The sequence below is a fragment of the Myotis davidii genome, unplaced genomic scaffold, assembly GCF_000327345.1.
Source record: "Myotis davidii unplaced genomic scaffold, ASM32734v1 scaffold666, whole genome shotgun sequence".
Lineage (NCBI taxonomy): Eukaryota > Metazoa > Chordata > Mammalia > Chiroptera > Vespertilionidae > Myotis > Myotis davidii.
Window position 1 is genome coordinate 323,044 of NW_006296629.1, and position 13,338 is coordinate 336,381.

The following is a 13,338-nucleotide window of genomic DNA, read 5'->3' on the forward strand; positions in this document are numbered from 1 at the left end:
CGAGACTGCTGCCGCGCGAAGGCTAGGCTGTGCGTCCTCCTCCCTTAGGTGTGGGGAAGTCATGTCTCCTCCTGCAGTTCACAGACAAGCGGTTCCAGCCTGTCCACGACCTCACCATAGGTAAGTGCCTGTGCCTGTCCCGGAGCAGAGAGGGAAACCCGACGAGCTAAAGAGGAAAGAGAGCCGCCGTCAGGGTGGGAAGTAAAACGTTAGCTTTCCCTCCTTTTAAACTAGCCCAAAGTTATATTACATGAAGAGTGACCGATCAAACGCCGTAAATGGGGAATAGTGGAGTGGGGGGGTACATCATTGAAAGGTAACTTTAGAAGTGAGCGTGAGGTATGAATTAGTTGCTGTAGGATTTGATTTTTTCTTCCCCAAACGCAATTTGAATATTTATGGAAAATCGCCCGAAAGCATAATTTACAAACTCGCTCGGCCGGAAATTACGGGTAGCCTCACGTAGGTTTTGTAAAGTAATTACCAATGTGTAGTCTTTTTGTGTGTTGGAGAGGAAGAAGCAAAGGGAAGAGCCATCCCAGACTTAAAAGGCAGCTGAAACTAATAATTTATAAAGAAAGGAGTATGTTAGGGTTCCAAAAAATGCACTGGTGATCCTGGAAGGTATAAACATCTCCCACACATTTGGGATAAGGCATGGCCTGCTGGGGCCTTAGTATTCCCGTTCCCATAATCTCCATAACTTCACCCCAGACAAAGAAATGTATAAAACTAGCCTTCCTGCCATCCAAATGCAGTTTCTGAATCAAATCCCTGACTCCCATTCTTACCATATTGCCACCTCCAAGCCCCAGGTTATGGAAATCTGTAGCTACTACTGCTTCCAAAGAACTTACCCAGAGCCAAATACCTAATGTGGTTACAAAAGGACTTAGAGGATAGCAAAAACAGGAAAATATTTTTGGAAATGAATATTAAGTGGACACTCACACCATGATAGGTGCTAATGATGCAGTGCTTACCAAGGCAAACTTTGCCCTTAAGTAGCTTTACAATCTCCCAATGTAGGAGGTGGAGCTGGGAGTAGATACCATGGTGACATGTAAATTCCTATTGCAAAGGGGAAGGAGAGACTCACCTCTCTCAGGAAAGGCTGGGAATTGAAGAATGAGCAAGAGTTAGCTAGGCAAAGGGGATGTAGAGATGAGGTTGAAAAGTGATCAGGGCAAAAGGGAATAATAACGTGCAAAGGCTCAGGAATGATGGAGAACTGGCTACCTTTGGAAAAGTGAAAGTAGTTTAATATGGCTGGAGCAGGGAGTTTGAAGTGACGAGTGGTAAAAATGAAAGGTAAAGAATAAATTAGGGACCAAGCTTTGAAATACCCCAAGTAATAGGAAGAAGTGACAAGTTCTTTGGTTTTTTAAAAAATATATTTTATTGATTCTTTTTTACAGAGAGGAAGAGAGAGGGATAGAGAGTTAGAAACATCGATCAGCTGCCTCCTTCACACCCCCTACTGGGGATGTGCCTGCAACCAAGGTACATGCCCTTGACCGGAATCCAACCTGGAACCCTTGAGTCCACAGGCCTACGCTCTATCCATTGAGCCAAACCGGTTAGGGCGGAAATGACAAGTTTTAAATCTGAAGAATGATGTGATCAATCATGTTTTCCCCAGAGTCCATTATAGGCTCTGTTTCTTTCCTCAGTACCAAGATAAATTCGGTCTTCTGTACCAAGATAAACAAGGCAGTTGGATAGAAAACATATGCAAAATATAAGCACCTCTGAGTTTCTAAATAGAGAAAGTTGCATAAAAGGAGATGAAGTTTTGTGTTTGTTTTTTAACCTTCCCCATTGAAATTCCATTCCTATTTTCCAGAAAGGGGGGACAAAAATAGGGACATTTTTCAGTAGCTATCACTATTCTTTATTTTTAAAATTATTATTATTATTTTTAAATTTTTACTTCAGAGGGGAAAGGAGAGGGAGAGAGAGATAGAAATATCTGTGATGAGAGAGAATCATTGATCAGCCTCCTGCAAGCCCCCCACTGGGGATGGAGCCCGCCACCTACGCATGTGCTCTGTCTGACCTCCTTGTCCATAGATTGACACTCAACCCCTGAGCAACACTGGCTGGGCTGATTTTTAAGTTTTGTCTTGACGTTACCTTGAAAGAAGATAGATGCCAGGAAAACCAGAACCTTTATTCAGACTGTCAGTTTCCATACTCCTATGAGGAAAGCTATTTTCTAGTGAACTCTTGATAATTTTTGGAGGTCTGAAATGTATCATTCTTAAGAACCTATTTCTTAGGTAGGCTCTTTTATCAAACAAAAAATTCTGGAATTGCAAAAATAGAAATACTGTTTTATATAGAGGACTAAAGAATGACTTTGAAAAAGTGCTAGGAAATATTTCAGAATTTTTAGAAGTTTTTTTTAAAAAGTTACAAAATTAGCCCTAACTGGTTTGGCTCAATGGATAGAGCGTCGGCCTGCGCACTGAAGGGTCCCAGGTTCGATTCCGATCAAGGGCATGTACCTTGCTTGCTGGCACATCCCCAGTAGAGTGTGTGCAGGAGGCAGCTGATCGATGTTTCTCTCTCATTGATGTTTCTAACTCTCCCTCTCCCTTCCTCTCTGTAAAATATCAATAAAATATATATTTTTTAAAAATTACAAAATTAAACCATTACCTAATCAATCCTAAACATGAAGTAATATTGCTAAAAATTTATTCACCTTTTCTACTTTGTTTTGTCCTCATATCTGTTCTTTGGTTACGTTTCTGAGGTTATTATCACGTAGAACAGTTTTTAATTTTAGAAATGAAACTTCAAGAAACAAACTAATTGGAGCAAAAAGGCTGTGATAATGGGTTTAGTGGCACTGAGGGCAAAGTCATTAGCATATTGAAGAAAAGAGGAACTTCTCACTTAACATGGCTGTTCATGAGAATCACTTTCTTTCTCTTGGTCTTCACTGACAGGTGTGGAGTTTGGGGCCCGTATGGTCAACATTGATGGAAAACAAATCAAACTGCAAATCTGGGATACGGTGAGAGAGGACAAAATAATTCAGTTTGTAACCAAGATCCAAATATAACACTAAAGGCCGATGAGCATGGAAGGGGCTTTGTGGGTGGGGCTAATGGGGAAGAATGAAATCAAAGAGCTAGGGAAGCTTTCACTTCCCTCTGTTACAGTTACAAATCCTGAATGCCATATTTTTAATTTTTTGTTTTAAATTACCCAAGTAATATATATGTTTGTTGTTGTAAAAATAAAAGCCAACCATATAAGGGTACAGAATCAGAAGTAAATGTCACATAAAGCTCTCTCCTTCCCAATGTTGGTTTTTTACTTTGTCAGAGTAAACCATTATTAATGATTCACACTTTTCCTCTGTATTTAAATACAGAAATAGAAACATAAACAAATATATGGTAGTGGTTTTATTTTGTTTTTAGAATTGTGACAAAGTAGACTTGCTTTGTGACTTGGGTTTTTGTTTTATAAACAATCTCTATGTTGTAGAGATTTTTCCATGTTGATACAAATAGATATACCTCACTTCTTATAATCACTGCATAGAATCATAGAACATCTGTACCATCATTAATTTAACCATTGCCCATGATGGAAATTTAGGTGGTTACCAAAATTGCAAAGTTTCATTGTTTATTCTTATTTACTACATCTATATTCAGATATTTGAGGATTTCTGTGGTATACCTGCCCAGAAATGGAAATTCTGGGTGAAGGGTTATGCATATTTTAAAATTTGACAAATGTTATCCTGCCAAAATTTAGTTGACTTCGTGTAATTTTATCCAGGTAAATTGCTTTCATATACATTATCTCATTTGGTTTGTACTTTTATTTTCCCTAAGAAAAATAATATTCTAGTCTCTATTTTAAGTTAAAGGGAGCTACCACATAGTTCCTAATGTTTAGCTAAAATCTCTATTTTTATTTACTTACTAGAGGCCCAGTGCACAACATTCGTGCACGGTGGGGTTCCTCAGCCCGGCCTGCACCATCTCCAATCTGGGACCCCTCGGGAGATGTCTGACTGCCGGTAAACCGGCAGTCGGACATCCCTCTCACAATCCAGGACTGCTGGCTCCTAACTGCTCACCTGCCTGCCTGCCTGATCGCCCCTAACTGCCTCTGCCTGCTGGCCTATACCCCTAACTGCTCCCCTGCTGACTCCCCCCTGCTGGCCTGATCGCCCCTAACTGCCCTTCCCTGCTGGCCTGATCACCCCTATTCCTCTGCCTCGGCCCCGGCCACCATGGCTTTGTTCAGAAGATGTCCGGTCTAATTAGCATATTAGCTGAGCCAAACCAGCTAGGGCCATATTACTTTTTATCTTTCTTCATCCTTTATATTTGCCCAAATAACCATGCTAACTGAAGAGGCATTGTAGTATAGCTAATATAAAATATTAATTAAATAATCCCAAATTAATTTGTATTTTATTTTGGAATGCACTTTGGTTCTTGGGAAATGAGCATATCTGACTTTGTAGGAATTTATGCTTCCAAGTATATTTCTTGAAAGTACAATATGCTTCCACTGGAAGAAATTAGAAAACTTAATTCTCTTTATCAGACCTCCATCTTAGCCTTTGCTGCTTCAGATTTTTTACTTGGATGGGCAAATACCTCAGACTGATGCAGACCAGCCCAACTTGAACCAGTCTTTCTAGCTTATTAGCTCACAAACTTTGATTCATAAACTGGGCTGAGATGAAGTGATTTTATTTCATTTATTTATTTAAGCATATTTTTATTGATTTCAGAGAGGAAGGGAGAGGGCAAGAGAGATAGCACCGTCAATGATGAGAGAGAATCATTGATTAGCTGCCTCCTGCACATCCTCTACTGGGGATTGAGCCCACAACCTGGGCATGTGCCCTTGACTGGAATCATACCTGGGGCCCTTCAGTCTGCAGGCCAAAGCTCTATCCACTGAGCCAAAGTGGCTAGGGTGTGATTTGATTTTAAAAGACATATTCTGATGACCCACTGTAAGTATTTTCAGCTGCTACAGTTAAATGCTACCATATAATTCAACCATCATGTGGGTCTCCCTCAAACTTTCCCTGTTAGTTCCTACTAGGCCACAGGATAGGAGGGTCTTTCAACAATAGAGGAGAAAAAGTCAGTAAGAGATAAAAGCAAAACAGGAATAAATTTAAGACAAAACTATTAGGGCCCCAGGCCAGAGTGGGCTTAGATGGTTGAGCATCATCCTATGCACTGAAAGGTTGCTGGTTTAATTCCCAATCAGGGCACATGCCCAGGTTGCGGGTTTGTTTCCCAATTGGGGTGTTTCTTTTTCTTTCTTTCTTTCTTCTTTTCTTTCTTTCTTTCTTTCTTTCTTTCTTTCTCCTTCTCTCTCTCTTTCTCTCTCTCTCTCTTTACCTCTCTCTCTGTCTCTCTCCCGCTTCCTCTTTCTAAAAAATCAATACAAACATATTTTAAAAAACTGTTAGAGAATAAAGCATTGAGTTCTTGGAAGGAAAACGTGTTTTAAATCTTAAATTATTGCTAATATTACCAACAAATTCTTTAGAATTATTTTTGGATTCTAATGTTCTAACAGGTATGCAACTCAACAAAACATTTGAATGATTCTTATTGGAAAGAGATTTAGTGTTGTTGGAAAAGTAACCTTACAATTAGTGTACTTGAATTCTCTTCTCATCTTCAAACCCGGGTTTAGATTATATGATGTCATGACCAAGAGAACAAACTTTTGTGCCAGGAAGTATTATGATACTAAGTTTAAGCTATAGATTCAGCATTTATAAACTTTATAATTTTTGGCCAGCTACTGAACATACCACTTTGAACCTCATTTTTTCCATTTGTGGTATTACTGGTATCATATTGTCATTTTACTATGAGAAAGTCATTTCTTTTCCCATGTCCAATTTTAGTTTTTCCATCTTTAAAATATGAATATTAGCCTTCTATCCCAAGCTTTAATTTTTTAAAATTTATTGATTGATTTGAGAGAAAGAGAAACATTGATTTGTTGTTCCACTTATTTATGCAATCATTGTTTGACTCTTTTATGTACCCTGACCAGGGATGGAACCCGCAACCTTGGAGTATCAAGATGACGCTCTGATCAACAGCTATCTTGTCAGGGCACCCAATCTTCATGTAGGAATATGAGATTAATTGATTTCAAGAATGTGAAAACTCTACTAATATTATAGATTCAATTATTTTTTTATTCATACTATTATTTAAAAGATGCTTTTGTTTCCTATAAGGAGGGGGCGAAATCCCATCAGGAAAACAAAAGTACCCATTATGTGGAGGCATTAACAAATTACTCATTTATAAATAAAACTTAGTATCTTGATTCTAACTGGAAATTAGAGTGTGAACAGTTGAATTTTTTTTTTTTTTTAAGGAAAACTCTGTTCTGGGCCCTGGGCTTCTTTCCCTGTTCAAGTGCTTTGTAGCTGACTAATTTTCTGTATTGATTCATTGAAATGAAACTTTCATTTGACAGGGTGTTAGCATTTTAAGATAATTTTTCTTTTTATAGGTAAAGGAACAGAAACAGAATAGAAAGGTTAATGTGATGTGTTCAATATCATGTTTGGATTGACAGTACATGTACTGAGTTTCTAGTCATTTCTAGTTATTCTAGTGGATATTGGTAAATGTCTTTGGTTGTCACATTGACTGCGGGGTGTAACTGGCATTTAGTGCCTAGAAACCAGAATGGTAGTCAACAATTTGATAGGTGGTCTCACAGGAATAATTGACCCATTCAAAATATCAATTGCATTCCCTTTGAAAAAAATTGGTTTTCTCCCTGGGCAGTCATGTTTCCTTTCACTAATTCCCTTTTCTTATAGGAATTTTTTAAGCTATTAAGCATGTGATCAAGTCAGTTCTCTGGAAATAACCTTGCTTTGTTGGGACTTTTTTTGTTGGCATGTTGGTGGGAAAGGCTGGGCAAGAATCCTTCCGTTCTATCACCCGTTCCTACTACAGGGGAGCAGCTGGAGCACTGCTGGTGTACGACATTACAAGGTGAGTCAGATCTCTTTGTTCTCAAAATTGGAATGCTAAAGAGGAATGGCATCTTAATATTTTTCTTTACACATCTGTCTTTTCTCCTTCCCATACATTGGCATTCCTTTGGCATTTTGAAATGGGCCTCAGACCCACTTTCTAAACTTTCCTACTGTAGGCGTGAAACCTTCAACCACCTGACCTCATGGTTAGAGGATGCCCGGCAGCACTCTAGTTCCAACATGGTTATCATGCTGATTGGGAATAAGTGGTAAGTTTTAATTTGAATAAATAATAAATACCAACAGTCATCTGGGTACTCCATGGACATTGAATCACTTGGTCCCCAAACTTTTTTAGTTTATGGTGCTCTTAGTATCTCAGTAAAAAAAATTATTGTGGTAAAATATATATAACATAAAATTTACAGTTTTACTCATTTTTAAGTATACAGTTCTGTGGCATTAAGTTTGCACATGTTGTTCTATAACCATCACTACCATGCATCTCCAAACTTTTTTATCATCTCAAACTGAAACTCTGTTCCCGTAAAACACTAACTCCACATTCTTCATCCCACTAGCCCCAGCAAATACCATTCTACTTTCTGTCTTTATGAGTTTGACTACTCTGGGCATCTAATATAAGCAGAATTGAATCTTATAGTATTTGTCCTTTTGTGACTGTGGCTTATTTATTTTATTGAGTTTTAGAGAGAGAGGAAGGGGAAGAGAGAGAGAGAAACATTGATTTGTTGGTCTATCCATTTATACATTCGTTTCTTGTATGTGCCCTGACCAGGAATCAAACCCCCAACTTTGGTGTATTGGGATGATGCTCCAATCAACTGAGCTACTCAGCCAGGGCTGACTGTGGCTTATTTCATTTAGCATAGTGTCCTCTGGATGCATCTATTTTTCCTTTCTTTTTTTTAAAAAAAACTTTATTTACTTTTTCCATCACTGTTTATCCCCTCTCTGCCCTCTTCTACCTCCACCACCCCTCCTTCCGTTTTTAAGGCTGAATAGTATTCCATCGAAAGTATTTACCACATTTTGTTTATCTATTCATCCATTGATAGATACTTGGTTTGCTTATACATACCTTTTGGCTTTTGTAAATAATGCTGTAGTCAACATGGGTTTATAAATATCTGTTTGGGTCCCTGGTTTTTATTATTTTGGGTGTATAGCCAGAAATGGAATTGCTGATCTCATGGTAATTCTGCATTTAAAGTTTTGAGGTACTGCCATACTGTTTTCTATAATGGCTATCCCATTTGACATTTCTACCAGCAGTGTATAAGGGTTTAATTTTCTTTGCATCTTCTTCACCACTTATTATTCTCAGTAAATTTTCTATGACACCCATAAACCAAAAGAAATACCTAGCAGTTTTGTTATTAAATGGTTAGATCTAAACAACATAACAAGTATTTTTGTTATAACAACTTAATAACTGAGAAAACATACGCAGTGCCTTAAGGTGCTAACACAGAAGGGTAAAAAGTAAGTCTCAATAAAACCCAGAGAAGAGATGGTAAAACTCCTCTTTGGATCCTGTCTGGAGTCACAGCTGGGAAAGGAAAAAAAGAAAAGAAATGAAAAACATAAATTAAAAGAAAGCCATTTTTAAATAACCATAATTACTTATTAATGACCTGTATGGCCTTGCTGGGCATTGCCTAGCTTCTCAAACCTTGGGATCAAGATTGACATTGTCACTCCCACTTCTTGTTCCAAATTGATTTTTGCACAGTACTTGCTTTTTATCATAGCAGCTGTCAAAACCTTTTTACGAAGAGATGAAGATATTAAACGGCATCTATTCTGATCTAATGTTGACTCTGTGAACTATCTTTAGCTTGTAATTCACACAGTGTTCTTATATTGAATGTTGCTGTATTTCCCACAAACATTTGAAGTATCCTGTGGCACCCTTCTGAGTTTGTAGTAGTCCCGAGGTTGCACCATTTGAGAATTGGCCACAGACTAATTGTATTCATTTATTGGGTCATTCAGTTTTATGGAAAACCTACTATGTCCTAAACACTGTGCCAGACCTTGAATGTACAAGGTTAAAAAAAACCCCAAAAACAACAAAACTCATGCCCCTGCTCCTATGGAGTTTAGAGGGGACACAGATATTAAATATAAATTATCTGTGTCTAATTACAAATTATGACAAATGCAATGAAGGGGAAAAAGGACTGCTATAAAAGAGTAACGAGCTATTTTTTTTTTTATTAAGAGTAATATTTAAGTTGGAATATGAAGGATGGGTAAGAGATCAGTGGGCAAAGACTTAAAGAAAACAGCAATAAAACAGCCCTGGCCGGGTAGCTCAGTTGTTTGGATCATCATCCTGTACACCAAAAGATTGCAGGTTCCAATCCTGGTCAGGTCACATACCTGGGTTTCAGGTTCAATCCCCTGGGCTTATACAGGATGCAAGCAATCTACGTTTCTTTCTCACACTGATATTTCTCTTTCTCTCTCTGTCTCTCTCCGCTTCCTCTCTCTCTAATCAATTAAAACACACACATAGCCGAGGCCGGTTTGGCTCAGTGGATAGAGCGTCGGCCCGCGGCACGCGGGGTCCCAGGTTCGATTCCGGTCAAGGGCATGTGCCTGGGTTGCGGGCACATCCCCAGTGGGAGATGTGCAGGAGGCAGCTGATCGATGTTTCTCTTTCATCGATGTTTCTAACTCTCTATCTCTCTCCCTTTCTCTCTGTAAAAAATCAATAAAATATATTTAAACACACACACACACACACCACAAACATAGCCTCGGTTGAGGATTTTAAAAAAACAACCCATGCCCAGCCAGTGTTGCTCAGTGGTTGCGCGTTGGTCCATGAACCAGGAGGTTACAGTTTGATTCCCCATCAGGGCAGATGCTCAGGTTGCAGGCTTGATCCCTAGTAGGAGGTGTGCAGGAGGCAGCTGATAGATGTTTTTCATCGTTGTTTCTATCTCTCTCCCTCTCCCTTCCTCTCTCTGAAACCAATAAGAACAAAAACACCCCCCTCCCTCCAAGATATTAGAGAGGGAGAACAAAGTGTATGAAAGCCTCAACTGGAAGAAGCTGTGCAAATTATGGTATTGAAAGAAACCTGGTGTGGTTGGACTGAATCAAGGGGGAATGGTATCAGATGAGGTTCAGGGACCAGATCTAGTAGCATTTACAGGCCTTAGTAAGGAGTTTTGATTTTACTATAAACACAATGGGAAGCATGTAAGCAGAGAAGTGACTTGATCAGATTTTAAAAGGTCTCTCTGGAGGGGAGCAAGGGTTGAAGTGGGATCCCAGTTGCAGTACTCTGGGTGAGAGAAAAAGGTGGGTTGGAGTGGGGCAGTGATGGCGAACCTTTTGAGCTCAGCGTGTCAGCATTTTGAAAAACCCTAACTTAACTCTGGTGCTGTGTCACATATAGAAATTTTTTGATATTTGCAACCATAGTAAAACAAAGACTTATATTTTTGATATTTATTTGATATATTTAAATGCCATTTAACAAAGAAAAATCAACCAAAAAAATGAGTTCGCGTGTCACAGGTTCGCCATCACTGGAGTAGGGTGATAATGATGGAGAGAAAGAGAAAAGAATTTTAAGGTATGTTTTGGGAGCACCTCACTGTGGGATGGATTGGGTATTTGGAGTGAAGGAGGGAAAGGTGTTAATAAAGGTATCTTGGTTTTTGCCTTGTGACATTTACTGAAATGTGGAAGCCTGCCGCAGAAGCAGGTTGGGAGGAAAATATCAAGTTCCATTTTGATGTAAGTTTGAAGTTCCTTTTACACATCAGAGTGGAAATGAAGAACAGGCAAACGGACAAACAGATCTGGAGCTTAGAGGAGCATCTGGACTAGAACAACAGCTTCGGAGTGTTGACATTTAGATGGATAGTTCTCCCTGGTCTGTATACAGCTGATGAACAATAAATATACATTTTGTAGAGTCGTTGTTCTTTAATGGACTTACTCCTTGATTTTTTTTTCATGATTGAAATACTAGAAGCCTCCCAAATGTAAATTTCTAATTTGAAAAGTAAAAAAACAGCCTATCCTTACCTTATTTTACAGCCTTTTATTCTGTCTTTCCTAAAGTTTTTCCGTGTGACTCTCCATTCCCTTTTTAAGTCTTTTGCTCTATTCCTTTGCCCCATATTACCCAATTTTGTAATTTTTTCTGAATCCTTCATTTACCTGATGGCAAGCTGCTATTGTACATGTTAATAATGAGACTAGTGAGAGTTAAGGCACCTGTGTTCTTATTCCTGGTTTTCTCTCTTGTGAATTGCTTCCAGTGAAGGAGGAAGACACTCATTACAATGGGATGGGACATCTATGACTTTTCTCCTTTCTGACAACTGGAATTTCCCATTCATCTTCTTTCCTTTGCTTTCATTGGATCTCATCTGAAAAAAAAACACAGGGCATAAGCCTCGAGCAACTATGAGCTTGTCTAACCATTTATAAACAGTATTCTCTGTAATAAAGTAAGATATCCTCAACCATGCAGCAGCTGACATGGATCTGAAGAATATTTTCCAAGATACCACAGAAATCAGTAACCCTATAAACATCACGTAGGATCTGTATTCCTTATGGGTTAACTGACCATTGAAACAGTTACGGGATTCTTTTAGAACAAGAGTTTCTTCTTTCATTTGGATCTTATTTTCGTTTTCTCCCCAATTAATCTCTTGTAGTGACTTAGAGTCCCGCAGGGATGTGAAGAAAGAAGAAGGGGAGGCCTTTGCTCGGGAGCATGGACTTATATTCATGGAAACTTCAGCCAAAACAGCCTGCAATGTTGAAGAGGTACTATTTGGAAAAAAGTAGGGTAAGCATTTCAGAGATTACATCGTATCTTTGTCCTTTTATTCAGAAACATGGGTAAAGAAAGAATGTTATGTGGTGAAAGTGTCTTCTTTAAGGGCATCACCCCATTTCTTTACCTTGATTTCTAAGGTTTTACTTTTGCTTTGGGTAACATTAATTGTAAGCTGGGATTAGTCAGCACTGTTACTTGTAAATTACTTTAGTTGGAGGGTCTCATGGGTTCTACTGTAGTCATTCCTCAGCCTGGTGTTGACCATCAATTAAGAGAGCCTGTTTGCCAACCTAGGAACATCTTGGATCAGTACCAAAATACCATATAATTCTTTTTAAAACTACTCACAATGGCTTTTACAAGGTCTGTGAGGGACCTTCTACATTTTTACTCTGTTCTTCTAATGGTTCCTAATCCACTTTATTTATTTTTTAATCCTCATCCGAGGATATTTTTTCCATTGATTTCTAGAGAGAGTGGAAGGGAGAGGGAGAGCCACTGATTGGTTGCCTACTGCATGCCCCTGACCAGGGCTGGGAGCCTACAATTGAGTTAGGTGCCCTTGATCGGAATCGAACCCAGGACTCTTCAGTCCACAAGCTGATGCTCTATCCACTGAGCCAAACTGCTAGGGCTCTAATTCACTTTAGAAATTCAAATAGGAATACTCTTTGTATTCTCTTTTCCTTATTTCTCTACCTAATCTGGAGCCTAATAATATAATTTATGTCTCCTTTAGGCCTTCATTAACACAGCCAAAGAAATATATAGGAAGATCCAGCAGGGTTTATTTGATGTCCACAATGAGGTGAGCAAGGGTGGGGCTGACAATTAAATTTGCTTTGTCTTAAATGCTACATTAAGCTCCTTAGAATGTAAGCATCCACTAACATTATACTAGTTGAAGCTATGCCAACTCATACTTATTTTTTATGTAGGTGCACGGAAACCTGTCATTATTTTCTGTTTTTGTTTTTGTTTTTTCTCAAATCTGAGACCCTCGTATGCTTCAAGTGATTTTATTAGTTGGTGATCTGAAAAGCTTATACAGAATGAGAGGTTTTCTTCTCAATCTCATTTCTTCACTATTTCAGTGCTTGAGAGAGGTGTAATACTTAATTGCTCAGCAGGACTATTATATAAAGCAAGTTTTGGGGCAAAACATAAAAGAATTATATGCTTATATACTACTTCTACTCTTTTGCCTGCTCCTACTCTTTCCTAATCACATCCTGATTCTGTGCATAGCTGTGAATCTTAAGTATAACAGTCATCTTAAAAAGGGGCACAAAAGCCATTTCTAGTCATCTAATAGTATAACTAGCCAGACCTAGTCATTTAATATTTATAACACAGATGGCCATCTCATCTTCACTGTCACAGATTGTTGTTCAACAACAGTCTGGTTAGGGCACATGGCTACTTGCCAAGGTGATATCTGCTTCTAGAAAGTGTAATTAATGATTTCTCCTTATCTCCC

At 38.6% G+C, this 13,338-nt stretch overlaps 2 protein-coding genes across 2 annotated transcripts in view; one reads left to right on the top strand and one right to left on the bottom strand.

Annotated features, from left to right (window-relative positions):
* Window positions 1-12,783, top strand: part of RAB2B (RAB2B, member RAS oncogene family) — a 13,075-nt gene extending 292 nt beyond the window's left edge. The window contains exons 2-7 of the mRNA XM_006772357.2: window positions 49-120; window positions 2,958-3,025; window positions 6,952-7,034; window positions 7,195-7,287; window positions 11,734-11,845; window positions 12,598-12,783. Of these exons, the coding sequence (XP_006772420.1) occupies window positions 49-120; window positions 2,958-3,025; window positions 6,952-7,034; window positions 7,195-7,287; window positions 11,734-11,845; window positions 12,598-12,693 (524 nt within the window). The 3' untranslated portion in view covers window positions 12,694-12,783. The remainder of the gene's footprint in view (window positions 1-48; window positions 121-2,957; window positions 3,026-6,951; window positions 7,035-7,194; window positions 7,288-11,733; window positions 11,846-12,597) is intronic.
* The window catches only part of TOX4 (TOX high mobility group box family member 4), a 30,137-nt gene that overhangs the window by 15,214 nt on the left and 1,585 nt on the right, over window positions 1-13,338 (bottom strand). Inside the window, exon 2 of the mRNA XM_006772358.2 lies at window positions 4,587-4,592. Coding sequence (XP_006772421.1) covers window positions 4,587-4,592 — 6 coding nt within the window. The remainder of the gene's footprint in view (window positions 1-4,586; window positions 4,593-13,338) is intronic.